This window comes from Camelus bactrianus, chromosome 22, assembly GCF_048773025.1.
Source record: "Camelus bactrianus isolate YW-2024 breed Bactrian camel chromosome 22, ASM4877302v1, whole genome shotgun sequence".
In the NCBI taxonomy this organism is placed as follows: Eukaryota; Metazoa; Chordata; class Mammalia; order Artiodactyla; family Camelidae; genus Camelus; species Camelus bactrianus.
In genome coordinates, this window is record NC_133560.1 from 20,029,042 (window position 1) to 20,056,916 (window position 27,875).

Here is a 27,875-nt window from a genome sequence, read left to right on the forward strand (position 1 = left end):
GTGGTGCTGAACTCTGGGGCAGCTGTGCAGCGTCACTGCCTCCTGATCTCCTCCTTTCCTTCTTAGGGCAGTGCCTCTGGGTCCAGAGAGGGCTAGTAGTTTGCCTAGGGCTTCACAGCAGGTCAGAGGCCAGGTCCTGGGATGATAATCCCTAACTACCAATCTGTAAACCTGCGCAACCTCTGTCTCTATCCCAGGTTGTCCACACTTCTCCCCCTCGGAACCCCAAGCAAGAGCGGCATCCCCTGATGGCTGTTCAAGACCTGAATGGGTATTAGAAGGTGGGGCAGGACTCTGGGCTGTGTCTGCTCCAGAAGGACCTTAAGAGAGGGCAAGTGCAGAGAATTCTCACATATATACACACGCACATACATACTCTTAAAGATTAAGAGCTCAGACTACATCCACATGACTTGACTTCAAGCCCTGTCTGTACTCCCTACTTGTTGCATGACCCTAGATAGCTGCTTCAACACTCTGTGTTTCAGTTTCCCCATCTGTAAAATGGGGATAACCCAGCACATACCTCATAGTGTTATTGCGAGAATGGAATGAGCTAAGACTTGTGAAATCCAAGAAATGTTAACTCGGAATGCTAACAGCTTCTTGTACACAAAGCCTTGTGTACATACTCTTATATAGAATAGGGTCCAAAAAGGTGACAGGCACAGGTTCAGATGCACCCTCCCTGCCCACACACAGGCCTTCTCACATGCACTCCACTCCCCTCCAGTTGGACCCTCACACACCCACCCCCTTTCTCTTAAAATAGCTCTTTCCCAGGGCCACCAGAGGTGAGCAGTTACACAGCTGTCTGGGGCTTGTCCCCTCATTAATAATGCATGAGCCTCATACATATGCAAGTAGGGGCCTGTGGGGTTTGGGGGGAGGGGTGGCCCAGAAGGAGAGCGATAGCAGAGAGAGAGAAAGTATGTGTGTGTGTGTATGTGTGTATGTCCCTCTCCCTCACACCCACCTCCTGTCTCAGAAGGCACTGAGTGAGGGTGAGTTTCCCAGCAGGTGTTTTTGTGTGTTTGTGACTGGGTGTGCATTAGGGTGCTGTGTCCAGGCAAGGATATTCATGAGATTTTGCTCCATGGTTTGTGAAAGTGTACAAGAGTCCACAGCAGCTCTATGCACTGGGTGGGGTGTAGGGGACCCAGTGTGGTCTCTGCATGTGGAGCTCAGCAGGAGCTATGAGTACATGTGTGTATGTGTTATTAGCCCTGGAATCAGGGTATATTTGTGTACATGGTGTGAGCATGGAACTCCTTGGAGGAGAAAGAAAGCTGGGCTCAGTAAATCATCCCAGGCTCCCCCTTGGAGATCTGACCCTCCTGCCAATGTCTCCCACATTAGCTCCCAAACTCTGCACACAGACCACATCTCACACTCCCCTGCCCAGGGTCCACACTGCCAACCACATGGAGAGGACCCTTGCTGTACACAAGGGACACATACATAGCCACACACTCTAGGCTCAGAGCCTAGGAGACACACACACTCACAGAGTCACAGTGACATTAACAAAGAGAGACAATATGGGCACTTACAAGGCAGGCAGCACGTCTTCTGCACAAAGACACACACCCACAGTCTCAGGCTCCCCACATAAACCCCTCGATAAGGCCACTCCGTCAGACACAGCTCCTCACACACACTCACACACATCGATGCCAGCCCCTGGCACAGACTGGGCTGGATAAATTGTGGCCTTGTTGACTGGTGAGCACACATCATTCTGCAACCTGGTGACATGGCCCCCGGCACAAGTTTCCTGACAAAGACACAACCTGGGTCACATTCAACTCACAGAGGGCCCCAGGCACCCCCATAAGCACACACCTTTTCCCAGTATGGGATAGACACACATACACAAAGTCACCACCTCCTGGGGGGCCCCTTCCATTTGGGAATATCCACAAGCCAGGGAGGCTGCTGGGTTCTGGGGTCCCACGGTCTGCCCAGTCCTCCCTCCCTGCCCTTCCCCCACATCCCCCACTGGGGCCCAGCGCCAACCCTCTCCTCAGCCTGGCTGTCTCCCATTAATGCTGCTGAGAGGAACAAAGCCCCAGGCGCAGGGAGGGGGGTCGCTCCTGCCCAGGCTGGGCTGGGGGTCCCAGCCCTTTACTTCCCAGCGCCTGTGCCCCCAAGCCAAGCCAGGACTTCCACATGCATCCATATGGACAGATGGAACTGAAGGGGTGAGGCAAAGGTCTGTGTCTAGCTGTGAGGACCTGGCCAGATGTGGAAGTACTGAGGGTGGCTCCCCTCTTGGGACTGGGTGCCCTTTATTGGTCCTGGGATCAATAACTGGGGGCTTTAAGGGACTCTGACCCAGCACTCACCTGGGAGACCCAGTGTGCTCCCTGGAGGAAGGAAGAGCACCCCAACTCCAGGTCCAGGGAACAACAGGGACCACCTTGGAATGGACCCCCTCCAGAGCCTCCTCCCTGAGTCAGGTTGTGGTGACAAGATCTGAACCAAAAAGACAGGGAGACTGCAGGGCACCCTTCCCCATGAGGGTTCACTCTCAGTGCAGACCCCCTTCCACTGGGCTCAGGTTAGTCTGGGGGGCCCCTCCCGGCTGCAGTTCAGCCTGGACTCCTCCATTCATCTGCAAATTGGAAATCCCTACTTAAAATCTTGGGGTGTCTCAGCTCAGACACCAGGGTGCCCTGTTCCGGAGTCCCACACACAGTATGTGGGTGTCCCTGTCTTCTCTCCTAACTCGGGGTGCCCTTCCCTAGCCTTGGCTCCCAGCGCCTCCTCCCCAATTCTAAGACCCACCCCAAGCCCGGCCCCCTCCCCAACTCGGGGTTCTCTCTGCATTCCCCTGGACAACCTTATTCCCAAAACGCGAATCCCCCTGACATTCCCAAGCTCCCTCCCAGTTTGCTTTCCCTCCCCACCCCGGGGCTTCCCTCCCCCTCTCAGCCCCCTCCCTATTCTGGGGGCTTCTCGCTGATCCCAGGTTCCATCTCCAAACCCAAGCTCTGCTTCTGATCCCGAGGACCTCTCCCTCAACGGGGCCTCCTCCCCACGACAGATCCCCACCTGGCTCCTAGCTCGGACGCATCCCGGGGCGGTCGACTGGCACAAAGGACGCTCCAGCTGGGCTCAATCCGCGCCGGGTCCACCCCTGGGCCCTGCGCTCCACTCGCCCAGCGCCGCCTCAGCGCTTATAAAGGGGCTGCGGGGCTGCGCTGCGCATGCGCCCCTGCCAGCCCGAAGCCTCCAACTGAGCGAGGGAGGGGGCTCCTCCTGCCTAAAACCCTCTCCCTACTCCTACGACCACTCATCCCACCCAGGGGAAGACAGCGCCTGACCTCCTCCTTTCACGTCTTCCTAGGTGCCATGTTAAGTGTCTCCGGACTCCCCATGATGGGGCCTGCTCCATCTTACAGATGGGGAAACTGAGCCCCAGGGAAATGAAGTCGCTCCCAAGGTCACGCAGAGGGGAAGAGCAGAACTGGGATTCCAACCCTGGCCTGCCTGACTCTCCAGGGCTCAAACTTGAAGCAGTTTGGGCTACAATTACTATTTTATCCCATGCATAGAGAAGAAGCTGAGGCTCAGAGAAGCTCAAAAGCTCCCTCCGTCACACCACTGATAAAAGACTTGCAGGGTCAGAGCCCAGGTGTGTCACACGCAGAGCTGTTTCTGCCACCAGAAACAGTTTCAGCCAGAACTATCATTCATTCATTCATTTCCTTATCTAATCTGCTTTTATGGTGCAACTGCTGTGCACCAGGTACTGTTGTTACTTTTGCTTTGAGCAGGGGGCACGTGTGTGTCTTTGCAGGGAGAACCGCAATCTTAAAAATTCTGCAATGGAGTATTATTCAGCCATAAAAAGGAATGAAGTACTAATACATGTTACAACATAGAGGAATCTTGAAAACATTTTGCTGAGTGAAAGAAGCCAGACACAGAAGGTCACAGTATGAGTCCATTTATATGAAACATTCAGAATAGACAAATCCAGAGGCAGAAAGTAGATGAGTGGTTACCAGGGGCTGGGGGAGGAGGAAAGGGGAGTAACTGCAGATGGGTACAGGATTTTCTTTTGGGGTGATGGAAATGTTCTAGTACTAGATAGTAGCAATGACTGCACAATTATGTTAATATACTTAATGCCACCAATTGTATGCCTTCAAATGGAAAACTTTATGTTCTGTGTATTTTACCATGATGAAAAATGGAAATGAGGGAGGACAAAAACTTAAAGAGGTCAGCCCCTTCCCGGGTGTTAGTCTCTCAATACTGACAATGGGCTGCACTGGGCAAAGGGTCTGTGCATTCCATTTGTGTCCTGCATCTGTGTGTGTGTGCGTGTATGTGCGTGCGTGTGCACACATGCCCATCTCTGAGGGTGGGTCTTGGTCTGGTGGGGGGATACAGATAAATGGAGGACAAGATGTTTTTGGCAAAATTACCAAAAAGGGTGTGGGAATGAGTGAAGGATGGGGGAAGAGCCCAAGGGAGCAAGGTTGCTCTGGAACATCTCTGTCAGCCTGCTGTTCCAGGAGTGGGAGAGTGGTGGCCCTAAGGGCCAAAGTGACACTGGGGAGCTATGCTTACTGTCCAACTCCTCAACACAGAGGAGGGATGGAAGTTGGGGATCACACTGATTAAGTATCTGCACGTGACAGGCAGCAGTGACAGAAGTCTGGGTATGGTTGTGTGATGTGTGTGGGAGCTGCAGGTTGGCCTCCATGAGTCCATAGTTCAAAACTCTGCAACTCCTAACACTGTGACTCTGGACCAGCCATTTTGTCTTTCTGTGCCTCCGTTTCCCTGTCGAAAACAGGGATAATTAAGAGCAATCACCTTACAGGGTTGCTGGGAGAATGAAATGGGAAGTAAAGACACAAGCTGGGGGCTGCTACCATGATACGGCCCGTATTCCAGCTGGGGAAACTGAGGGTCAGGGAGACTGGACCACCTGCCTGAGGCTGGTTGCACTGTATGAGTAGGGTCAAGTGGGAACCAGGTCTATGCCTTCAGAACCAAGCTGATTCCCACCCTGACTCCCCTTACCCCTCCACTCCCCCCTCCTCCCCACGCCAGGCTCCCCTGGCTGGTGCCAGGGCTGAGCTTAGAGGGGCTGGCCTGGGGCCCAAGGGCAGGCTGTTGCTGGGGGCTTGAATGAGGCAACTTCGCCTGGGAATCTGCTGGGCTCAAAGAGCTATTTATAGGCCTGCACTGGGAATGGGCCAGCCGCTCCCCCCTCTCCAGCCCTGAGTGCCCTCTCTATCCCCCCTATCTGGGGCCCCCACAGGGGCTGCTGCAGGTGGGGGAGGGAGCAGGGAAGGGGGCAGGTGGGCTGGAGCAGGAGCAAGGAGGCAGGACCCTCCAGGAGAGCTGCATCTCTGAGTACACAGTGTCCCCCAACGTGCCTCTCACTTCCCCAAGGTGACATACAGACAGGGCACATGCAACCACATTCACATCTGTCACATACAATGTCACCAACAATCACCAATACCAAGTCATACACTAGACACACAGTGACAGCATAGGCAGATCATCTACAGCCATACCGGCCAGGCCACATATAGATCACCCTGGCCACACACAACGTCAACTGGTTGCACACAGGTCAGGCCTGCTGCACAACCAAACTCACAGCTGTGAGCCTGGCCACACCAGGAGTCCTTTCAGACTCAAACACACCCATTGCTGTGCACACCCACTGAAACTTAGCCTTCCTGCTGCCACAAACACAGCCCACATTTGTCCCATGTTGTTTACACCCAGCCATGCTTATGGCCGTGGGCATACTACAAACAGCCAGCACCTGACCTAGATCACTTGATACCATGTCACCAACATGGAGACAGTCCCCCCTGGGCCATATTCACAGCACAGCCACTCAACACACCCGATCTTGGCCCTGGGTGTTCCCATGTGAGCTCAGCACAATCCCTTCATGCCTCACCACCCGCTCTCATGTCACTGTCACCTCCACTTACCCAGGCTTGCACCCTGCCAGGACCGACAATTCCAGATGGAAAGAAGTGAGCATCCATTTACTCAGAGCTGGGCCCTGCTGGACCTATGCAGGCCCTGTGGATAAATCAGACCAGGACTTGCCCCATGGGGCTTGCCAGCCCAGGAGACTCTGTCACAGCCACCATCATAGACTCTCTAGGCTGGAACCTTAGGGCAACCATTACACTTACTCCCCAGGGGGAAATGGAGGTTCTAAGCTATCTCAGGGCCTCTCCCTCCCCCAACTCTGGGATGACAGATCCATGGGAATTGCTATTTGTTTTCTGCCATGAGTGTGGCTGCTTCCTCAAAGAGAGTCCCTGCTGAGCCATACTTGCTGTGTGACTTCAGCAAATCCCTGGCCCTCTCTGAGCCTCCATTTCCTCTCCTGAAAATGCAGAACTCAATTCAGTGGTGGGAACTCCAGAGTCAGACTAGGGCTTGAATCCCGGTTCCCCTGGGTGACCTCAGCCAAATGTCTTCTCTGTGCCTCAGTTTCCCTCACTAAACCAGAGTTGCAGCTCCTGCTCTTCTAGAGCTCTCTCTACCCCGTCCCCTGGGGTGAGGGGGGAGGGAGTGCCTAGTCTCCTCTCACTCTGACAAATGAATGGACCACTTTTGGCTGCCCTGCTGGGAGCTTAGAGCTGCTAATTCCTTGGAGAAACAGGAGGCTCTTTCATGCCCAGGCGCCGGTGGGGTGGGGAGGTGGGAAGAGGGTATGAGGCTGGCTTCATCCCAATGGGTGAGGTGGCTCCATGCCAAGACCAGGATTGGCAAGAAGGGCCCTGGGGCCATGCATATCGTCCCTGGGAACCTTGACCAAGCGGCTATACATATCCTCAGCTGTAAAATGTGGTGACTGGGACCAGCACAGCAGGTTTAATGAGTCAGGTTTTTAATGGATGAAGACAAAACGTGGCTTCAACTTAAACACAGAGTAGGCTCTCAACAAAGGTCAGCCACTGTTGTTATGTGTCAGCCTGAAGCGCCCACTGAATTCTCCAGCAGTCCTGTAAATAGAATCCCCTCCATTTCACAGATGAGGAAACTGAGGTTCAGAGAGCTCAACATACTTGTCCAAGATCACACAGCTCATGAGTGAGTGACCCAACCAGGATTTGAACCAGATCTAAGCCCTCTGGAGTCCACGCTCTTCCTAAATTCCTCCAGGGGTAGGTAGGGAGGTGTTTTTTTGACACCCCCAGCCCCGGCCCTGAGACGAGAACGAGGTCTGAATGGCACCAGGCCATGACTGAATGCAAGAAGTCCTGGCAGGCAGGGGCTGATGGAGTGGCCCTTCCGCTGGTGTCCCAGTTTCCCAGCCAGCCCCCACTCCTGGTGTGGACTTGGCCAGACACTAGTAGGATGCCAGGAGGACCATTCCCCTAGCCCTTGAAAAAAGGGGTTGGATCCCAGACCATTCCGTTAAAGCCAGGAACTGCAACCTCCTGCCAGTGGCTGCTCTGTTTCAGAGCCCTCCATTCATGCAGACTGGATGGTGAACCGCCCTTTCTCAAACACCTTCCGTGACTGCTTTAGGCCTAGCAGGATCTGGCTCCACATATTTTATTCAAATTCATGGTCTTTCATCCAACCAGGACTTTGCTTATGCTGTTCTCCCTGCCTACGCCTCTCTCCCCATTTTCCTCACCCTGGTGAATTTCTGCCCATCCATTAAAGTGCAGGCCTAATATCGCCTCTCCCAGGAAACCCTCTCTCCAAGTATAGCCCCTGCTATCCCAGCTCTCTCTCTCCCCCCTGGTTCAGCCCTGGCCCCATAGGGCCGAGAGTGTATATGTCTAGCTTACCCACATTGGGAGATCCTCAGGTATGGGGCTGGAGCTGAGGCCTCTCTCATTCTCCAGCATCACCCAGGACAGGACTGGGCAGTAAGGGAGTGGCAGTTGTTTAATGAATCAGTGAAACAAATCTTTAGCCATGTATCTGAGGCTTTGTGTAATCCGGTTTGGTAAACTCCTGTTCATCCTTCAAAATCCACCTCGCATTCCCCCTCCTCCAAGACGCCTGTCCCTGGCAGCATTAACTGAGAAGACGGATTTGGGGACACATGAGGCTGATAAAGACTCCCAGTACTCGCAACATCTTGGCTTCTTCCTCAACTCTTCCTTCGGCCTCTGGGAGGCAGTGAGGTGCAGGGGTTCCCAGGCTCCAGTTGCAGTTAAGGAATGAATCCGGCCGACTTCATTTTGCCGGTAGGAAGACATCATTATAAGAAATCTCTCGGACTCCAAAACTAGTGCTCTATGCCCGCGGGCACCAAAGGACAGCGCCCCGCACACAGTCGTAACACATTTGCTTTAGGTGCCAGCCTTCTTCCTCCAACTCCGAGGGACACGCAATCACTGGACAAGGGCCCTTTAAGAGGTGGGCGCTGAGGGGGCGGGGCTCAAAATAAACCGCGCCCCGGGAGCGCGGGCTGGGCGAACCTGAGTAACACTGCGCCTGCGCAGTGTTGACGCGGTTCCGGGTCTGGGTTTTGGTTCCCCGAGCTGTTAGCAGCGAAACTGAGGCTCGGAGAGGGAGCAGTTGTCCCCTCAGGAAACCTGTTTCCCCTCCTTGGACCCACTGTGAAAGTTCTGGACTTCAGTCATTGACAGTTTCCCCGAAACTCCTAATCTGTCCGGCAAGGGGGTGATAACGGCGACATTTAGGAGTGAAGTGACGGGGCAGTGACGGTCCTTGTGCCGTGTTACAGGTGAGGACGTGCAGACTCTGAGACGTGAATGAGATCGCGCCCCTGCGGCTGCTTTGGCGCCGAGATTCAAATCGGGGCTGAGCGAAGCCCTGAATCCTGCGAGGCCTTGTGGCGCCGAGATGACCCACTCTTTGGTTTGTCCAGAGACAGTAAGCAGGTGAGAGCCCAGGTGGGGTTAGGTGAACGGAGGCGGCCAATGGTGGGCGAGGCTCTTGGCCTGCGGTTAGACCCGGGTGGACAGAAATGGGGGAACCGGTGGTGAGGAAGGGGTGGGCCGGATAGCAGGTGGGTCCTCGCCGCTGGGCTCAACACCTCTCCACGCCCTGATTCTGATTGCTTCCAGGGTGAGTTCGGTGCTGAATCGTAACACTAGGCAGTTTGGAAAGAAGCACCTGTTCGACCAGGACGAGGAGACATGCTGGAACTCAGACCAGGTGAGGCACCTTCTCTCCGGACCCTCCACCCCAAGTGTGAGTTAGAATCAAGGGTCCTAGAATTTCAGGGCACCCCAGATGGGCACAGTCAGATTGGCCAGGGAAGGAACCTGTGTACCCCCTCACCCACCACAGACTGTGTGAATGAGAGACGTGCATAGCAGGGCTCTGAGCCCAGAGTGACCATGGGCCTCTGTTTCAATCTGCTTCCAGGGCCCCTCCCAGTGGGTGATACTGGAGTTTCCCCAGCGCATCTGTGTCTCCCAGCTGCAGATCCAGTTCCAAGGGGGCTTCTCCTGTCACCAGGGCCGCCTGGAAGGTACCGGAAGGTCCTAGAAGGTGGGGGATTGGAGGGGGCACACCGACCTCACAGTCTGCTCCTTTCTACCCTGCAGGTTCCCAGGGGAGTGAGGCCTTTGGAAAGATTGTGGAGTTTTACCCTGAGGACAACAACTCGCTTCAGATATCCTGCTCCAGCCTCTGGGTGGGGTGGTCTGTGCCTCTGAAAGCTGTGGGACCTGGTGTGTGACCTGGAGCGAGATGCCTTTAGGTCTCCACTGCTTCATCTGTAGAATGGGCTGATAATAATCTGTTCTGAGTGAGAGCTTCAGAGTGGCCCATAGCGTGCCAGGTTGCCCAGCATGTTGGGGTATCTGAGCTGGGGCTGGTAGGTGGGAAATAGTGAGGCACCTGTTTCCCTTGACTGCTCTGCTTACACCTTCCCTGTGCCAGCTGCTGAGGTGGACCGGCTGAAAGTGACATTTGAGAACACCACTGATTTCTTCGGCCGAGTAGTCATCTACCACCTGCGAGTACTAGGAGAAAAAAAGGTGTGAGGCCTGTGGCTGCTTCCTCCAGGAAGCCCTCCGGGAAGCACAGCAAAGCTCTTCAAGTTCTGCACAGAAGGTTTATTGTTTCCTCTCAGAAAGGGCCCTCTCCCACCGTCTGTCCAGGAGCTGCCTCTGAAGCCAGGTCTGGGTTCCCCCAGCTCTGGGTTGACCATTTTGTTCCCTGAGTGTCTGAGTACCCGGCAGACGGTGTTCACTCGGGGTCGGCGGGCACCAGGTTGTTCTGGAAGAGTTTGAGGATGTGGTTCTCGATCACCTGTTGCACTGGAAACAGGATAGGGAAAAGGTGGGCCATGAATTGACTGCAGCTGCAGAGGCACAGGCCAACCTGTAACCTCTGCTCAGTGTGTGAATCTGGGCCTCTCAGCTCTAAAACCTGGACAGAGGACCCATTTCATACACAGGGAAATTCAGACTCTTGCCAGAACACAGCTAGGAAGACAGAGGCCCCCATTCTAAGAACCTTAATTTCCCTGAAGTTGTAAAAATGCATTTTTGAGGTTTTTCAGTTATAAAAAATACTCCTTACCAAACAAAATTGGCAAACTGTGACTTTTATGAAAAGATGAGAGGGACCGCGAGGAATTATCTCTGTCTCACATGGAATAAAACTCCTTGAAGGAAAAAGTGGGATACTTCCCAAGCCCCACCGTGACCCCAGGGGTTTGGATCCATTAGGATCTTCCTACTTTCTAAAGGGGCCCTGGGAGCTGGGCTTAGCATGTGCCAAGGCCAAGTACATAGTGGCATTTGATGTTTGCTGACATCCAAGAGGGATGTGATGTCCTGTGTTCCCCTCTGTGGTCATCCCACCTACAGCACCTTGTCACTGCCCCTACGTGTCTCAGGCCAACCTTTCCGATATCCCAGGGCCACGGCGAGGTCCATCGGGGTGTAGCCAGAGTCTGCCTCCGTGGTGAGATCAGCTCCTCGGGCTGCAAAGCAGAGCAGGGCTACAGAGTGGGCTGGACCTGGGGACCGGGATCCTGGGTTGGGCATGGAGACCTGGATGGTCCTGTGATTACCACAATGCAGCCACAGGTCTGCCGGTTGCCTGTGTGGCCTTAGATGAGAGCCTAACTTCTCTGATGAACGTGGCCAATAGAATCTCCACCTCCAGGGTCTCTGAGGCAGGAGGGTGGGTGCTCAACCCAGTCGGCCAAACCCCTGGGCTGTCCTACCACCTCCTGTCCCCTTATCAATCCTCTGGGGAAAGCAGGCAGTGACCACCCATCCCAAGAGCTGCTCAAGCAGAGCTCAAACCCATCCCTGGCCCTCAGTATCCCTGCAGGGCCCACTGGGGCTCTAAGGCCACTAGGGCCAGCCTCTACTCCCACTCACCCAGCAAGGCCTCCACACACTTCACATGGTTCCCACGCACAGCGTACAGCAGTGGCGTTCCTCCATTCTGTAGGGGCAGGGGCAACCAACACTCCATCTTTTCCAGATTCTCACAAAACCCCACACCCTCCAATTTAATGTGGATCCCCCTCTTGTTGGACACTTGGCCCAACTAGCTTCTCCTGTGGGTCTCAGCTTCTTCTAAGAAGCCCACCCTGACCTCCCTTGGCTGTACAGGTGGCCTCTGGGCTCTTGTAGCTAGCTGTCTTGCTTATCTGCCAACATAGTGTTTTTCACTGCATCTGAGCTGACTGTTTATATGTCTGCTAACTACCCCCACCCCAAAAAACTGGGAGCTCTGTAAGGCTTGGGGATGGGTCTGTCTTGGGTTTTTATCACCCAGAGCAGGCCTGGTACCCTGTGAGGAACCCAGGGCCAGTGGGTGGCGCCTCACCCAGTCATAGATGTTGATGTCCACGTCACGCTCCAGCAGCAGCCCCACGATGTCCGTGTAGCCACCCGTGCTGGCCAGTGACAGGGCACTCTCCCTCTCCTTGGCCAGGATGTGGGGGTCAGCACCCTGAAGGGAGCAGAGTGAGGTGTGGGGATATTCCCTGCAATCATGGGGTCCCCAAGGCAGCTCTGTCTTACAGACACAGTACCAGCAGACTCAGCTGAGACCTTTGCCCGCCCTCAAGTCCCCAGGAAGCCCCCAGCCGTGCTGGGACGCACCCACTCAAGCAAGAAGCGGACGGTCTCAATTTCTCCGAAGGCAGAGGCCCAGATGAGGGGGGTGAAGCCTCGCTCGTCCGGCTTGTTGATGAGGTTGTCGCCTGGCAGGAGGGGGGGTGGTACCACTGGGATGCACCCCTGCCCACTCTCCCCAACGCTGCAGAAGTTGGGGTGGGGCAGGCGGCTGGGGTCAGACGTTGGGGGGGCATACATGTGGAGGCACATACGTGGACGCGCTCAAACACACAGACACAGGTACACGTGTGGAGACTCAGGTCACGTCAGCACCCACATGCACACACCAGCCTGCGAGGTCATACAGGCATGGAGACACTGGCACATGCACATGGCACACACCTTTCCTCAGATGCTCCTTCAGCTGGCTCAGCTCCCCCTGGGCCGCGAGCTGGTGGATGGAAAGGGCTGGGGGCCAGAGAGAGGCAGAGTCCTCACCTGTCCCATCCCTGCTCCACACCTCAGTTTATTCCTGTCCAGAGTTGCTCCTCTCAGCCCCTGCCACCCCACTACCTCTCTCCCCCTTGGGGACCGGAGGCCCACTCACAATCCAGGGTGGCCGGCAGGGCCGAGACCTCATTCCCCCGCTGCCGGTTGGTGAGGGTTGTGGAGTGCTTCAGGGAGCTGCCTGTTGGGAGAGAGGGAGGGCCTCAGGTTCCCCTCAGTATGTCTTGGGCTTCAGGCCAGACCCTAGGGGCTTGGAACTACCAAAGACAGCTTCTGACTCCACTATCCACTCACTCCACCCTCCCAGATACCCAGGGTATGTACTTCTCCGCGCCTGGCGAGGTTCTGCGCATACAAAAGGCCCTCAAGGGGCCCATGGACAAGCCGTGGAGTCAGACAGAAACAGAGAAACAGAATGAAAGCTCAAGTTGAGATACACATTCAGGAGAAATGAAACGTAGGCAGAATGAGGTGGAAAGAAGGGAGGGCAGGGGGTGAGTCTCTTTGAGAGAATGTAGTCAGGGAGGGCCACGCCAAGGAGGTGACACCAACTGAGAGCTTGGCCAATTGAAGAAACCTGGGGAGAGGTGTGGGAAGACCATTCCACATGGAGGGAACAGCAGGGACAAAGGCCCTGGGGGGACTGAGTTAGACATGTTAGATTGAGTTAGACTCCAGTTAGACTGAGTTAGATTCCAATCAAAAGAAATCCTTGGGTCCCCAGTAAGTCAAACATAGAATTATCTGATTTGGCCATTCCACTCCTAGGCATCTACCCCAAAGAGTTGAAATCATGTTTTCAGACAAAAACATGTTCACAGCAGCACTATTCAGTCACTAAAAGGGGAACAATCCAAATGTCCATCAGCGGTTGAATGAACAAACTAAATGCGGTCCATCCACACTATGCAATATTATTCAGCTATATAAGGGATGAAGCACTGACACTCTACAATGTGGGTGAACCTTGGAAACATCATGCTGAGTGAAAGAAGTCAGACAGGAAGGGCCACATGTTGTATGAACCCATTTATATGAAATATCCAGAAAAGGCAAATCCAGAGAGACAGAAAGTAGATTTCTGGTTGTCAAGGGCTGGAGGAGGTGAATGGGGAGTGACTGCTGAAGGGTCTGGGGTTTTTGTTTTGGGGTGATGGAAATGTTCTAGAACTACGAAGAGGTAGATGTTACACACCATTGTGAATGTACTTACTGCCATTGAATTATAAGCAATTCTGGTTAAAATGGTAACTTTTATGTTATATGGATTTTACCACAATAAAAAAAAAACAAACAGATAAGCAATCCTTCACTGGGTGGAGAGGGACATAATGACAGAGGTCCCATCTTGGGTCTGAAATTCCACCATTCTTGCACCCCAGAGGCAGGAGTACAGGGGAAGTACCGTACCCTGAGGTGAGGAGTTGCCAGCATCTGGTTCAGGATTCCCAGGCTCCGGGGTACAGGGGAAGAGACTGAGGACCACCGTGTCTGAGCCATCAGGGGCCTCATCCTGAGGGTCTTCAGGGTCCCCAAATTCTGGGGTGGAAGGCTGCTGAGTCAGGCTGAGATCCTCTGCAGGCTGGGTGGGCTCCATGGGGGAAGCTGGTGTAAGGGCCAAACAGGGTGAGATAGCAATAATTATCAGCTCGTTAATTAGGCACTGACTGCATACTTTGGCCTTGCACAGTGAGTGTGGGTAAACTTGGACTCAGAAGCAAATTAAAACCAGAGTCCAACTGGGAAGGACATAGATCGGTGGTAGAGTGTATGCCTAGCATGCACAAGGTCCTGGGTTCAATCCCCAGTACCTCCATTAAAAAGTTAATTAACCTAATCACCCCCCCCCCAAAAAAAAACCCAACAGAGTCCAACTGCTTCTCAGACCCACTCCTCCCCAGAGCACCATCAGAACATATACAATATGTACTGCTTTAAAAGCCTTGGCTCTGTGGTCAGCCATCTGGGTCGAATCCTTCCACTTTTATAGCTGTGAAAACTCGGGCACATGACAATTTCTCTCAGCCTCAGTTTCTTCATTAATAAAATAGAGAAATAAGGCCTAAAAAATCATGTCTGTAAACATCATGTCTGCAGGAGGCCTGATACACGGACAGAACTTAGTAAATGTTCGGTGTGGGGTTTTTTTTGGGAGAGGGTCGAAATCCCTGTTAATGAGTGAGGGCTCAACAAAGATGTGATTGGTTGCATCCCATCCGCCCCTCCCAAACCGATCGAGGAGGTCCACTCACCTCTAACGAGCCTCCTTTGTCACCCCACGCCGCAATCCCGGGTCCCCCCAAACTTGGGGGCCCAATTCACAAACTTTTCTATTCCAACTGATGTAGGGGGGAGCAAGATGGAGCCTGGACCCTCTGCGCCCTGGCTTCTTCTGCCCGGACAGAGAGCAACTTGATACGCGACCGCTACCCCCACTCCAGAGTTCCCCCACTGCGCCTGCGCACCCAGCCCCACAAAAGTGCGGAAGGGCCGGAGCAGTAGGTGCTGCTTCTGGCCCTTTAAGGCTCGGGGGAGGGGCGTGGCTTCCGCTGGGGGCAATAGAAATGCAATTGCGCCTGCGCGTTCTTGTCCTAGTGGCTCCGGCGGGAGCCCAGTAGGTTCGGGGAGATGGGCGGGGCCTCAGAGAGCTCACTAGAGTTCACTGCGCTTGTCCTCCCTCACCTCCAGTTCGGCCCACAGATTTTTTTTTCAGGCAGAGCCACTCGGCTCCACCTTCGGAAACACGGGTCGGGCTTTCTCCAGTAGGAGGGCGGGAGGGAATTAGGTGGGGCGTCTGGGACTTAAAGGGGCGACACCACTGCCGCCCCTGTCCATAACAATGTGCCCTCTGCGATCCTGGAGGCTCAGGAGCATGTGCAGGGATTTGATGGCAGCTGGAGGGGTACAAGAAGGGAGTTTATACGGCCTAAAGTGGGCAATATGTGGAGTGTTCCCCCAATTCGTCTGCCCCCGAAAAAGGTGTTCGTTAAGAGAGGGCGCCCTTTCCCGTCCCCCTCCTGAGTGTCCCTCCTGGAACTTCAAGGGGTCGCTGTCCTCTCTTTACCCACTTCCCAAGTGCCTCTTTCCCCAGTCTCTCACTCACGGACCCTCTTCTGTCTGGGTAGACGAAGGATCTGGGAAGGCGGGCCAATTAGCACAGGAACTGGAGAGGTGCGGAATCCAGTTTCGCAGGGAAGATTTAGGCAGTTGTCCCCACCTCCTGACTTCCGGTCCTGGTCGTCGGAACAAGGCCGTGGCCGCGATGGAGGAACCTGAGATGCAGCTCAAGGGGAAAAAAGGTGGTGCGGGGTGCCGAGCGGGGCGGAAGGGCGACCTGACTGGGGGCAGGAAGGAGCCAAGGCACGGAGGGAGAGCGTTCAGGGGGCAGTGGTTGAGCTGCTGCGGAATCCTGACTCGGCCGCTGACTAGTTTTGAAACCTTTAGAAAATCTCTGTGCCTCGATTTTGTCATCTGTAGAATGGGGAGTATAATAGTCTCCCTCCTCCCCACAAAATTGTTGTGAGAATTCAGTTACCTGATATTTGTAAAGCATTGGAAGAACGTTTGGGGTGTGGCAATTGCTATGTGTATGGTTTCCCTTGTATTTACGCATTTGTGTGTTTACGTTGACTTATCCAATATGACCGAGTTACAAGTTACAAAATGCCACAAGCTATTTTTAAAGTATAAATGTTTTTGTTACTGTATTATATACGTTTTTACTAGTTAATTATTTAGAAGTCACAAGTACATTTAATTGAGGCCTGCGCAGGTCCCAACCTGTTGGTGGTTTGGGGTTGCTATCTGCCTCATAAAGCAAAGTAGAGGATTTGTCTTCTGGGAAGACATAGTCGTCTTCTCCACTGATAAAACCTCTCACATAGTTGGCTTTGGCATCTTCCAGGAAGAGAAGTTCGAGATTGAGGCTTCATGTGTATGGGTTTTCAGTTGAGATAGAGGAGACAGTGGTTATAACCAGAACGTCCAGAGTGGGTTATAGTTACCTCCAGAGCTTGTCACTGTTAACCCAGCTTGGGCTTCATGACAATCATAGAAGTGGATTCCTTAATAATAATATAATAACAACAACAACAACAATCATAATAATAGCTATTATTATTATTTCCAAAAAAAAGTCACAAGTACATTTAACTCCACATTCTCCATAATGACACTGTGAAATGTAAGCTATTAGTACTACACTCACTTTCAAAATGAGGAGGCCTAAGAGAGTAAGAGGACAGAGTTTGGAGGTGACAGGCTGGGCTCTGCCCAACTCAGGGCACAGTGGTACACTGGACACATCTAAACTGGGCAGACTCATGCACAGCCTCTCTTGACTCCCAGACACATGTGGGTTCTTTCCCTCACCAACCACAATGCCCTGGGCAGTAGTGTGGGTCCATCTCTGTAGCAGACCTTGAGGTGGGTACAGTTATCATTCCATATTTACAGATGAGGAAACTGAGGCTCAGCAAAGCCCCTGCCCTCACAAATGAAGTTTTAGGTAAACATGTAACCTAACAAAGAATGAGAATTTAAGTATAAGGGAAATGAACAAAGTGCTGAGGTTGAGAATGAAGTTGAAGGGACATCTGATTGATTAAGCTTGGTAATTAGGGAAGACTTTACCCAGGAGGTGACATTTGAGCTGAGACATGAGGGGTGAGGAGAAACGAGGGGGTGGTGGGGGCAATGTCAGTGGTGGGAACAACAGGTATAAAGGTCCTGAGGTGGCAGAGTGTTCAGAACTGTGCCACAATACACTGGCTACTGGTCACTGTGCTTATGCATATTTATGTTAATTTAAATTAGGTAGAATTTAAAATTCGGATTCTGAGTCACGTCAGTGACCCAGTGAGCACATTTCAAGTGCTCAGTAGCCATATATGGCTACCATATTGGACAGTAAAGATTATAGAACCTTCCCATCATCTCAGAAAGTTCTTGGACACTGCTGAGAGTGTAAGGAACAAGCAGGAGGTCATTGTGCCTGGGGCAGAGGTGGGCAACAGCAGGCAAGACATATAGGGCCTTCTGGGCCATGTTAAGGAAGGCAGATTTAATTCTCAGGCTGCTGGGAGTCATGGGAGTGTTTCAAGCAGAGGAGAGACATATCTAATATGTTTATTAGGAGCTCATTCCATCTGTTTCGTGAGGATTGGATTGTTGACAGGTGGGGAAGCAGGGAGACCAGGGAGGAGCTGAGTTTGCCATCTCAGTGGGACAGGCTACACCTAGATCAGTGGGGTCAGAGCAGTGGTAAGAATGAGTGAGTTTGGGGCTTTGTTTTGTGACTCAGCCAGCAGGATCTGCTCATTGGTGGGGTAGGATGGGCGGGGACAACCAGCTAGCTGCTGTTTGTTGAAGCAGACCCTGGGATGAGGATTTGTGTGCGATTAACTTACCAAGAGAACCCCACAGAGGAGAAGGGGAGACAAAACAGGGCCAGGGAAGAGGCTAAGCAAGGAATGACCTCAGGTAAATCGCACAGAGGGAGGCCTCAGCCTGTTCCCTCAGGGGTGCTCACAGGTATGAGTTGTGCCTCTGAGATGTTCCAGCACACAGGACGGGACATGGGTTTTCATACCCCTCGGTGGTTAGTCATGGCTGAGAGCCATCCATGGGTGTCAACTTTCTGTCACTTTTGGGTCCAGTAGCCAGTGGGCATCCTCTGAAGAAGAATCTTGGAATTTTGTCACTGGGGTAAAGGGAATGTGAATGGATACAAGTGGGTGGCAGCAGTGTCCACTACAAGTGGGTTTGGGAAGGGAAAGATCATGAGTTCACTGGACAGGTTGATGTCCTCAAGACTGAGGCCCTGCTGTGACCAACTCCCACAACGCATCACCTGGGCCACAGGTGACCCAGCTGCTGGGAGGGACACTGGACTCTTCTCTACTCTAGCTGGACTCATGAGCAATCAGGAGTCTGATGTTTTGTCTCCTTGTCCCTCTTTTTCTCCCCCACCCCCCACCCCCCATTTTGCCAACTGTCGATCCTGGACCCAGTCACAGACAAATTCACTGAGAGCATCTATGTCCTGGCCAACGAGCCATCCGTGGCCCTGTACCGGCTGCAGGAGCACGTGCGACGCTCTCTGCCTGAGCTGGCCCAGCATAAGGTGAGCCCTACTCCCAATGTCTCCCAAGGTCTGCACCTTGTGGCCTGGGGCCTGCTGTGTGGAGCAGGGGCTGTTGGTTTAGCAGTCAAGGCTGGGACACCAGTGTCAGGGAACATGGTCACTGACCCAGGTTGGAGCTGGGTGGAAAGAGCTGGGGCAGATTTGGAAGAAGAGAACAGCAGGGTCTGCATCAGTTGTGACCTGTGTGGTGAGGAGGAGGCAGCCATATGAGGACCCAAGGGGAGGATGTGCCAGGAAAAGGAAATAGCCTGTGTGAAGGCCCTGAGGCATAGTTGCCATGTGTTCCTGGAAAGCCCAGACTGGTAAGGGATGGGAGTTTGAGGAGGAAAGATCAGGGGCTGGAGGGGACCGGTCTCTATAGCCATGGTGACTGGTGATCAGATGTGCCCTCCCAGAGAGCTGGGAGGATGGAAGTAGCAGCCACCCCTGCTAACAGCCCCCTCACCCCAACAGGCTGACATGCAGCGGTGGGAGGAGCAGAGCCAGGGAGCCATCTACACAGTGGAGTATGCCTGCAGGTGAGCCCCACAGCCTCCCCACTGCCAGGGTTGCCCTGTTATGCCCTGGGGTCACCTCCTGCGCCTGCAGGGGCATCTCAGCCCACTGCCCTGTCAGCCTCCCCTGCCGAACCCATCTGAGTAGAGGCATATGGATCTGGACTCACTTGGCCACAGGGCAGGTTCCAGCCCAGACTTGAGCTTCTCACCGTTTGACCCCCATGTGCCTGGGGCAGGCTTCTTTCTGGCACTCAGTCCTTCCCCATCTGTCATAGGAGGGGGAGGTGATAAGGATTCCGGGAGATGCCACCTGGGCAGGAAGCCGGTGCCTCGAGGGGCCAGCGTTTCCCACTGACAGTGAAGACCACAGACTGGCCAGGGGCGTGGATGGCAGCTGGTCGGGCCAAAACCCGAATATGACTGTTTATTTTTAAATTTTTATTTCTTTCCAATTTCTTGTGTTTTGGTAAGATGCACATAGCATAAAATTCATCATCTTAGCTATTTTTAAGTGTACAGGTCAGTGGTATTAAATACATTCATAATGCTGTGTAACCATCACCACCATCCATCTCCAGAATTATTTGCATCTTGCAAAACTGAAATTCTGTCCCCATTAAACACTAACTTCCCATTCCCCACCCCACAGTTCCTGGCACCCTCCATTCTGCTTTCTGTCTAAGAATCTGATAATTCTAGGCACCTCACATAAGTGGAATCACAATATTTCTCTTTTTGTGACTGTCTTCTTTCACTTAGCATAATATTCTCAAGGCTCATCCATGTTGTAGCCTGTGTCAGAATTTCCTTCCTTTTGGGGGCTGAATAATATTCCATTGTATGGATGGACCACATTTTGCTTATGTATTAATCTGTTGATGGACATTTGGGTTGCTTGCATGTTTTAGCTACTATGAATAAAGTTGCTATGAACATAGGTACACCATTTATTATTTTTGCTGATTTAACTTTCTCTAGATATTCAGATATTTTTTCTTAACCCCAAGTGAAAGTTGTGCCTGAGAATAAAAAGCAGTAGTTGGTATTTCTCTCCATCAGAGCAGCTTTGCCGGCCTCGCCTCCTGTGATTCTGTTGGTTCCCCATGATTGTATTTCATGCTCTGGCTCATTCTGTTTGCTTTGGGAGTTTGGTGACTTTTCTTAGAAGTGTTGTTGGCCCCGGTACAGGCTGTGGATTGTTTTGGTGGAGACTGGACACTCCCTAGCAGTTCTTGTGTGTGGTGCTGTGGGGTTTGCTTGCCTGTTTGTTGTGTGGTCGAAGGTCCCTTGACAGGAAGTCCTGCTTCTGGGGGCACTGAGCTGAGTTCTACCATCAGCAGCCTTGGCCTCTCCACTGGGATGGGAAGGTGACCCAGACAGATGACATCTTCCTGAGGGTGGTGGTCGCAAACACCTACCTTATAGCTCAAGAAAGAGAGAAAAGAAAGGGGAGTTTCTCTGGCAGCTCCCAGAAAGCCAAGGGCTCATCAGAAAGGCCCACGTTCAAGGAAGAACAGATCGAAGTCTATACTTCGTCCCAGTTCGTCTAGCCTCATTGTCCGGTACAAGAGCCCTGGCCCCAGGTGGCTGTTCACACTTAAATTGTAATGCATAAAAATGAAATAAAATGAAAGATTCAGCTCCTCAGTCTCACTAGCCACCTTTCAGGTGCTTAGAGCAACTTCAGTGGATAAAGGATTTGTCCATCATTTGTTCCACTGGACTGCCCTGGGCCAGGCAGAGGGCCAGTGTCCTCGCAGCACTTCTCTTTAGTGAGATGTAAATTTCTCTAATGCTGAAAGACTGTATTTCCTCTACAGACATGAAAGCACCCTTTTAGTTGTTTGAAATGCTTTAATGGTTGGTGTAGAACTGAAAGATGTGAAGGGAGGTTGTAGCTTAGTGGTAGAGCTCACACTTAGCATGACCAACGTTCTGGGCTCAATCCCCAGTACTTCCATTTAAAAAAAAAATTAAAATTTAAAAAATAATCTGAAAGATGTTAAAATGGCATATTGGTAGGGGTGAACTATTCAATAGTGAGCTGTAATAATGAATCTGTTACTATTCAATGGTAACATAAGTTAGACAGCTTTTTATCAAGGTGAACAGACACTAGAAAAGCTGACCCTGTTTGCTGGTGTCAGATGAGTTTGTCAACAGAGCAGGTGACAACCAAGCTCCCCCTCTTTGATCTCATGGCCATTTTCAAGCAGGTCCCTGACTGGTAATAAATGGGAGTGATTTCTTTGTCTTTAATAGAAGGACTTTAAAACCACCCTTTTATTTTTACTGCAGGTATCATTGCACAGGCAGCTTTCTGACGTTAGCAAGGCCAGAGTGGCTTGGTGAATATTTTCCTGTAGTGCTGTTAGGAGGGGCACTTTCCTTCTTTTCTTTTCTTTTTTTTTTCTTTTTTCATTTTAAAAAAATTTTTTTTAAATTGAAGTATAGTTGATTTACAATATTACATTAGTTTCTGGTGTACAGCCTAGTGATTCAGTTATATATATATACTTTTGCATATTCTTTTTCATTACAGGTTACTACAGCCCATTGACTATAGCTTCCTGTGCTGCATAGTAGAACCTTGTTTCTCAATTCTGTACATAGTAGTTTGTGTCTGCCAGTCCCATACTCCCAGTTTATCCCTTCTTCCCCACAACCGGAGCATTTTCGTTAGACATTCATCAGTGTGGTACCAACACCAGAGCTTAGCACAGCTTTGTGGTAGCGCCTCTCAAATGGTGATGAGTCTAAACTCACCTCTTAGAGCTTTTCACAGTTGAGTTGACAGGCTTCCTTCAGGGGCAGGAATAGGTGACCTGAGGAAAGTAAGATTTTTTTAGGTCGTCTTTGTACGTTTACGGCTCCTTCAAAGCTTTAGATGGTCTAGCAGCCTCAGCGTGGAAGTTGCGTGTTGCCATTGAGTGCTCTGTCACATAGGGAAACTAAACTTTTGGCCCACGATGAGCGTTGAGGGAAGCCCATGGACTCCCCAGGTGCTTGACACACACCGGTGCGGGCGTCCATGGAGCTCTGGCTCTGGGGTGAAGCAGCATGGCGCCAACTGAGTCCATCTTCCCATTTCAGTGCTGTGAAGAACCTTGTCGACAGCAGCGTCTACTTCCGCAGCGTGGAGGGTCTCCTCAAACAGGCCATCAACATCCGAGACCACATGAACGCCACAGCCCAGGGCCACAGGTAGCTCCCGGGACCACCCTCCCCTGCTGCTCTCAGCCTCCTTGCTGTCAGGACCTCCGCTGCTCAGCCAGGAATTGCCACTGCTCGCTCCTTAGACAACTCCCTTTCTTCGCCTCACGGTGTCTCGTGACTTCCTCTCGCCCTTTGGCGTCTGTAGCAGGAGAGTTCAGTCTCTCAGCACCCAGCTCCTGAGCTCTGCCGGGTGCCTGGCCCTGGGCTGGGTGCCGGGGACATGGCAGCGACCAAGACAGGTGTGCCCATGGTCTCACAGGGAGACGCACAGCAACCAGGTAAACACGGAACAGACAACATTTCAGACGTGCGTAAAGGAAGAGGGCTGCGGGGGTCTCTCTGAGGAAGTGACAGAGGTGTGAGCAGAGGCTTGAATGACATGTGGGCAGAGGTGACCCAGGGTCGGTGTTCCAGGCACTGTGGTGGCAGGGGCAGAAGCCCTAGGCCTGGTGAGCTGGGTGTGGCTGGAGTGGGTGCACAAGGGGGAGGCGAGGTAAGGGAGTTGGGCGGGGCCTTGAAGGCAGCAAGGAGGCTGCCCAGAGCTGAAAGAGGCTTTGAGCCAATGACCAGATGGTCTAGAAATCAAAAGTATTTATAATTCTTGCGACTGGGGAGAGAGATTTTGGAGAAGTAGATCTTTTTGGTCTTGTTTTCATTGTAACTTAATAAACATGCATTTGTGCATACATGCACATGCTGTAAGCCTTGAGATGTGTCTGGCCCTGCAGTTTCGGGTTCTGGCATGCCTGTCCCCGACCAGGCATTTAGAAAGAAAAAAAACCCCTCTGTGTTGCTATTTGTGATAACCAAGACACAAGAATCATCAAAAACAAAAAAGCCTTGTGAATGTGTAAGAATGGATGTGTGGTGACCTGCACATGAGGGTGGCATGAAGAGGGATTCACCTGGGATCATTTGCACCAAATAACCAACTGGCTCTGGCTGCTCGGCCCCAGGCTGGTGACAGCCATTAGGACTGGAGTTCACTATGTAAAGCGCTTTGCACAGCACACCCCTACACACAGTAGGTCCTCGAAAACCATAGCCTTTACTTTCAACTCAGTTTCCCAAGTGCTTCCAAAAAGCCCTCCTTGTGCCTGCTGTTGTGAAAATACGTGCTTCTGAAAGACACTAGTGGCAGCCTGAGTAGTAGCTGTTTACCTGCTAAGACCTCTCTTTGCAAGTCCTGGGAGTTTGAAGCCCCCAGTCCTACGTGAGTACCAGCCATGACCTCTGAAAGTGGGTGGCTGGTCCCATTTTTACAGAGGCTGCCCTGAAGGCTCAGGCCAGGGGTCTTGGGGGACTGGAGCACGACCCCAATGTGCAGTCCAGGCTAGCCGAGCAGGCCTCGGGGCCTCTGACCTCAGTCTCATGGACACTGCACATGTTTTGTTCCAGCCCTGAGGAACTGCCCCCGCCCTCCTCGGCCTGATCCCAGAAGAGACTTGGAGGTGCTTTGGCCCCTCTGACCCAGGTCAGTGCCAAGCGGGGCTGTAAGCCTTTCTGTGCTCCGTGCTCTAAACTAACCCACCCTCTTGACATCCAAGAAGGGACCTGCTCGACTAACCACTTGGGCTTTCTCCCTAAGCTTGTAAGATGGTTTTATTAGTGGGAGGCTGGAGGGGAAGGGGACCTTGTGCCCTCTGCTGCTCAGTCCTTTGGTCAGCCCATCTCCCTTGTGCTCTCTCTGCCATCTTCCTGCCCCTTATCCAGGCCATAGGCCCTGTCCCATTCCAAAGGACCCCTGTCCCCAGGACAGGGAGGTGAGCCCACATTTCCCCAGCCTGGCCACATGCTAGCTGCTTGCTTTACCCACACGCATTGTCTCAGGCAGAGCCCAGCACAGCAGGTATCCACACCCCTCTCTGGAATCCTCGCTCCACTACTGACCTGCCGTGTGACCCTGAGCGAGTCCCTCCCCACTCTGGTCTCTGCTTTTCCTTTCTGTCAAAGTGGTTCATTAGGTGGCAGAGAGGGTGCTGCCGCATACAGTGATGTGTGTTAGAGCAGTCAGCTACTGTTGCATGACAAACTATCCCAAAACTTTGTGGCTTATGATGCCAATCACTTGCCTGCTAACAGTTCTGCCATTTGGGCTGGACTCAGCCAGGCAGTTTTGTTGGGCTCAACTGGGGGCCACTTGTGGCTCTTGTCAGAGCTTGATGGGGCCAGATAGGCAGAGGTAGCCTCACATCTGGCCCTTGACTGGTGCGGTCTGCTGCAGAGGTCAGGGAACAGGTCTAATTCTCCACATGGCCTCTCCAGCAGGCCAGCCCAGGCTTCTCCTGGGGGTTGGGCACCCAGTTGTACACATGTTCATCCAGCCTCCCCTTGCTTCACGGTTACAGATGTCCCATTGGTCACGGCCAGTCACGTGGCCAGAACCAGGACCAGATGGGCGAGGACTGCAGGAGGGCTTCAGGACTGGGAGGTGTAGTTGACCATATGAGGAGAGCATGGCGCCAAGAACAGCCTGGTGTCTTGTTATTCTGTGCTCATGCGGGCAAACATGGGCAGATTGGAGGTGCCCAGGGGACTTACGGAGCCCCTGACTTGTGTAGCTTTCGGAGCCCCCTGCCCATTTGCTGTGATGGTTCTCCGTGCTGTGGAGGCCCTCTCAGAGGGTCAGGGGAAGCATGGGTGAGCAGAGGGCCCCACAGCACCTAGAACAGCAGTTCCAAGAGCCAAGAGGCAGCAGAATTCATGGGTGTGCAGTCAGAGAGTCTTACTGGGCCCCTGCTGTATGCAGGGCCTAGCTCTGGGAAGAGGGGTGGCGAGGAATCCCACAGGCTGTGGGATCGCCTGGGGAACATCTGGGAGGGCCTGGAGCAAGAGGGGCTGCCAAGGGGGTCAGAAAACCCACCCCATTGCCCACCAGCCCTGGGCCCAGACCCCACCATCTCCCTATTCTATACGTTGTGCCCTGGTCCCTCTCACCCTCGAGCCTCAAGGATGCTGCCCTGCTGCCCTCCCACACCTTTCACACCCAATGTGTTCCTCCTGCTCCTGCCTGGAGCCTCCAGGCCAGCTAGAAACATGCTGGATCATCTGCTGTCCCTCCACTGCTGTGCCCCATCAGAACAAAATGCTCTGGGGCTCCTATCCCACCTTTGTCCCTACAGACCCTGCTCTGTTGCTCTGCAGAACTGCGGCCCCACTCTCCTCTCTCAGAGCCTCCACCCCCACTTTCCCCCAACCTGTTGCCCCTGGGGTTGTAGGTGACCTTCACAGGGTCAAGTCTTGGCCTTCCCTGGTTTCCCCTACCTCTCCAGGCCCAGGGCTGCACACACAGCCCCATTTTACAGAAGAGGAAACTGAGGCTCAGAAAGGCAAAGCAGGGTCACTGCCCATGACCAGAAATGCCAGGATTCACACCCAGACCCTCTAACCCCCAGTGCTTCACCTCTTCCTCTGACCCCACCCAGGACCCTGCCTCAGCTACCACCTCATCAGGGCTACCCTGCCACCCTGGGGAGTCTCTCAGACCTTGCCTTGACCCATCTCCTGCCCCCCAGCTCCTCCAGAGCTGGGCCTTCGGACACAGCCTTGTGGGACTTGGAGGGGACTGAAGACCAAGCAAGTGTGGCCAGCGTGTTCCTTCTGCTCCTGCCTGGGGCCTCCAGGCCAGCTGTGAATGTCCTGAGACAAGGCTTTGCTGCCCCTGGATTCTTACCTGCCTGCCCATTGATGGACACTGCCATGGCCCCTTGGACCAATAACTGCCACCATGACAATCCTGATCACACACCTGCCATGTGCCCAGGGCTGTGCTGGGGACTTCACCAAGGCCATCTTTCATCCTCAGACAGCCCTGTAAGGCAAATGTCACCCCAAATACAGATGGGAAAAGAGAGGCTCTGAGAGATGGCATGATTTGTGTGAGGTCACACAACTAGAGAGAGCAGACCCCAGCCTAGTTTGGCCCCAGCTCTGCCTCTGACATGCTGTGTGATATGGGGCCTTGTGCTGACCCTCTCTGGTCCTACCTTTTTCCACCTGGACAAGGAACCCTGGACTGGACCTTCTTTACAGGCTGAGGCAGACATTTGTGTACCTGCCTGCCTGGACTGCATTCTACCTCAAGCAGAAATGCCCACCACAAGCTCAGGTCATATGGAGAAGCCACCCTAGCTCCAGGGGTGGCCTGGCTAATCAGAATCCCCCATCTCCCAGGTCCAATCCCAGTGATTGGTTTGAGATGGGCATGTGATCCAATGAGAGGTTTCCCCTGGGAATTTTGCTGGAAAAGTGCAAAAAGTACCATCTTCCTTCTGTGGTTGTTGAGCTGGGCAGATAGAAGGGGCAGCCTGAGAACACTGCATGGCGCCCTGGATCCAGCTGTACCTGATACTAGCAAATTCCAATTCTTCAGTTTCACGAGTCTCTAAAATTTCTTTGCCAGAATTGTTTTGAGTCTGTTTCTGCTGAGTTCAGAAAAGCCTGCACTGATCCCTGGGAATTCCAAGCCTGGGAGATCATGGCCCATGGTTTGTACACGTCCAGAGCCAGCTGTGTGCCAATACAGTGCCCTGCAAAATGTATCGGGAAGGTCAGAATGGAGTCGTTGAGGGTATAGCCAGGATGGGTCCCAGGCCCACTGCTCTGGGAGGATCTCCCCCAGCTTGGCACTGTGAAGTGATCTGGAGAGAAGGGTGGCAAAGACACCAAGAGGTGTATCTAGGGGGTGTCAGGGCTGTGGAGGGACTGAGGGCCTGGCAGGGGGTTCAGGGACACAGGAGGTATTGAGAAATAACCACCTCCAACCACCAGGCAACAGGACCAGCCCTTTCTTCTAAGGTGTACTAGGAGCCTGCCACCATCCTGCCTTCCCACTGCCCCAGCTCAATTTAGGAGGAGGGAGGAGCCTCAGGTTCACCCTATTTTAGGCCCTGACTGGTGTGTGACCCCCATAGAGTCACTCCCTCTCTTTACCCTCTCCGAAGGCATCTCTCATTGTCCATCTGTCCTTCTACCATGCAGCCATTTATCCAGCAAACACTGGCCACCCTCTCTGAGCTGGGTCCTGCCTCTCCAGCGGATGTCCTGATGAGCCAGACAGGCCAACCATGGCCCCAGGGCACAGACCCAAGGGACATAGGGGCAGCTCAGTGAGGTAACTACCCAGGGGCGGCCCTGGACAGGTCAGGTGCTGTGAGCCTAGTGGGGGGCAGTCATGAGGTGTCCTAGACTTTCCTAGGGCTCCCTGTCACGCACAGCCCTGAACGCGACTTCAGCCCATGCCTAATATGTCCTCTCAAAGAGGTCTGTGGAGGACTCTAGGTTGTCAAATTCTCCACCACCCCAAGTCCTAGGGCTTACAGAGGTAATGGTTAATTTGCGTTTCATTTATGCCGCCTTGCCCTTCGTGCCTGGCGAGTGTCCTGCCCCTGCTGGCCGCCAGGGGACGCAAGAGGCAAAGCCTTGGCCCAGCACTCTGCCTCCAAGCGGTCGTTGTCCTCAGTCTTGGCTGATACTGGAGGGTGGATC

The 27,875-nt window shown here is 53.1% G+C and overlaps 4 protein-coding genes across 9 annotated transcripts in view; 2 read left to right on the forward strand and 2 right to left on the reverse strand.

Annotated features, from left to right (window-relative positions):
* NCAN (neurocan) overlaps positions 1-8,355 on the reverse strand; it is a 31,161-nt gene extending 22,806 nt beyond the window's left edge. The window contains exon 1 of the mRNA XM_010972198.3: positions 7,806-8,355. Within this exon, the coding sequence (XP_010970500.3) occupies positions 7,806-7,855 (50 nt within the window). The 5' untranslated portion in view covers positions 7,856-8,355. The remainder of the gene's footprint in view (positions 1-7,805) is intronic.
* Positions 8,356-8,476: 121 nt separating this feature from the next.
* Positions 8,477-10,533, forward strand: NR2C2AP (nuclear receptor 2C2 associated protein). The gene is made up of 5 exons (XM_010972186.3): positions 8,477-8,870; positions 9,057-9,147; positions 9,361-9,466; positions 9,543-9,610; positions 9,864-10,533. Exons 1-5 carry the CDS (start codon positions 8,833-8,835, stop codon positions 9,981-9,983), a joined length of 423 nt encoding a protein of 140 aa, XP_010970488.1. The 5' UTR covers positions 8,477-8,832; the 3' UTR covers positions 9,984-10,533.
* RFXANK (regulatory factor X associated ankyrin containing protein) lies at positions 10,035-15,175 on the reverse strand. Of its 3 annotated transcripts, none has more exons than XM_010972187.3 (9): positions 14,783-15,064; positions 13,941-14,135; positions 12,631-12,711; positions 12,426-12,491; positions 12,069-12,169; positions 11,791-11,916; positions 11,337-11,403; positions 10,850-10,966; positions 10,035-10,259 (listed from the first exon to the last, which is right to left on the reverse strand). In XM_010972187.3, the coding sequence occupies exons 2-9, from the start codon at positions 14,125-14,127 to the stop codon at positions 10,189-10,191; spliced, it is 816 nt and encodes a 271-aa protein (XP_010970489.1). In that variant the 5' UTR covers positions 14,128-14,135; positions 14,783-15,064; the 3' UTR covers positions 10,035-10,188. The 3 variants fall into 3 exon arrangements, with proteins under 3 accessions (XP_010970489.1, XP_010970491.1, XP_045364177.1); XM_010972189.3 differs by having other exon boundaries at positions 10,850-10,930; positions 14,783-15,030; XM_045508221.2 differs by lacking the exons at positions 10,035-10,259; positions 10,850-10,966 and adding an exon at positions 10,982-11,120 and having other exon boundaries at positions 14,783-15,175.
* A 67-nt stretch (positions 15,176-15,242) lies between these two features.
* BORCS8 (BLOC-1 related complex subunit 8) lies at positions 15,243-26,239 on the forward strand. 4 transcript variants are annotated; one of them, XM_010972194.3, is made up of 6 exons: positions 15,264-15,829; positions 18,542-18,654; positions 19,129-19,193; positions 22,266-22,376; positions 23,787-23,862; positions 25,904-26,239. In XM_010972194.3, the coding sequence occupies exons 1-5, from the start codon at positions 15,370-15,372 to the stop codon at positions 23,818-23,820; spliced, it is 783 nt and encodes a 260-aa protein (XP_010970496.2). In that variant the 5' UTR covers positions 15,264-15,369; the 3' UTR covers positions 23,821-23,862; positions 25,904-26,239. The 4 variants fall into 4 exon arrangements, 3 of the variants coding, with proteins under 3 accessions (XP_045364180.1, XP_010970496.2, XP_010970492.2); XR_006720802.2 differs by having other exon boundaries at positions 15,265-15,829; positions 22,266-22,666; positions 25,814-26,239; XM_010972190.3 differs by having other exon boundaries at positions 15,267-15,829; positions 25,814-26,239.
* Positions 26,240-27,875: the final 1,636 nt, after the last annotated feature.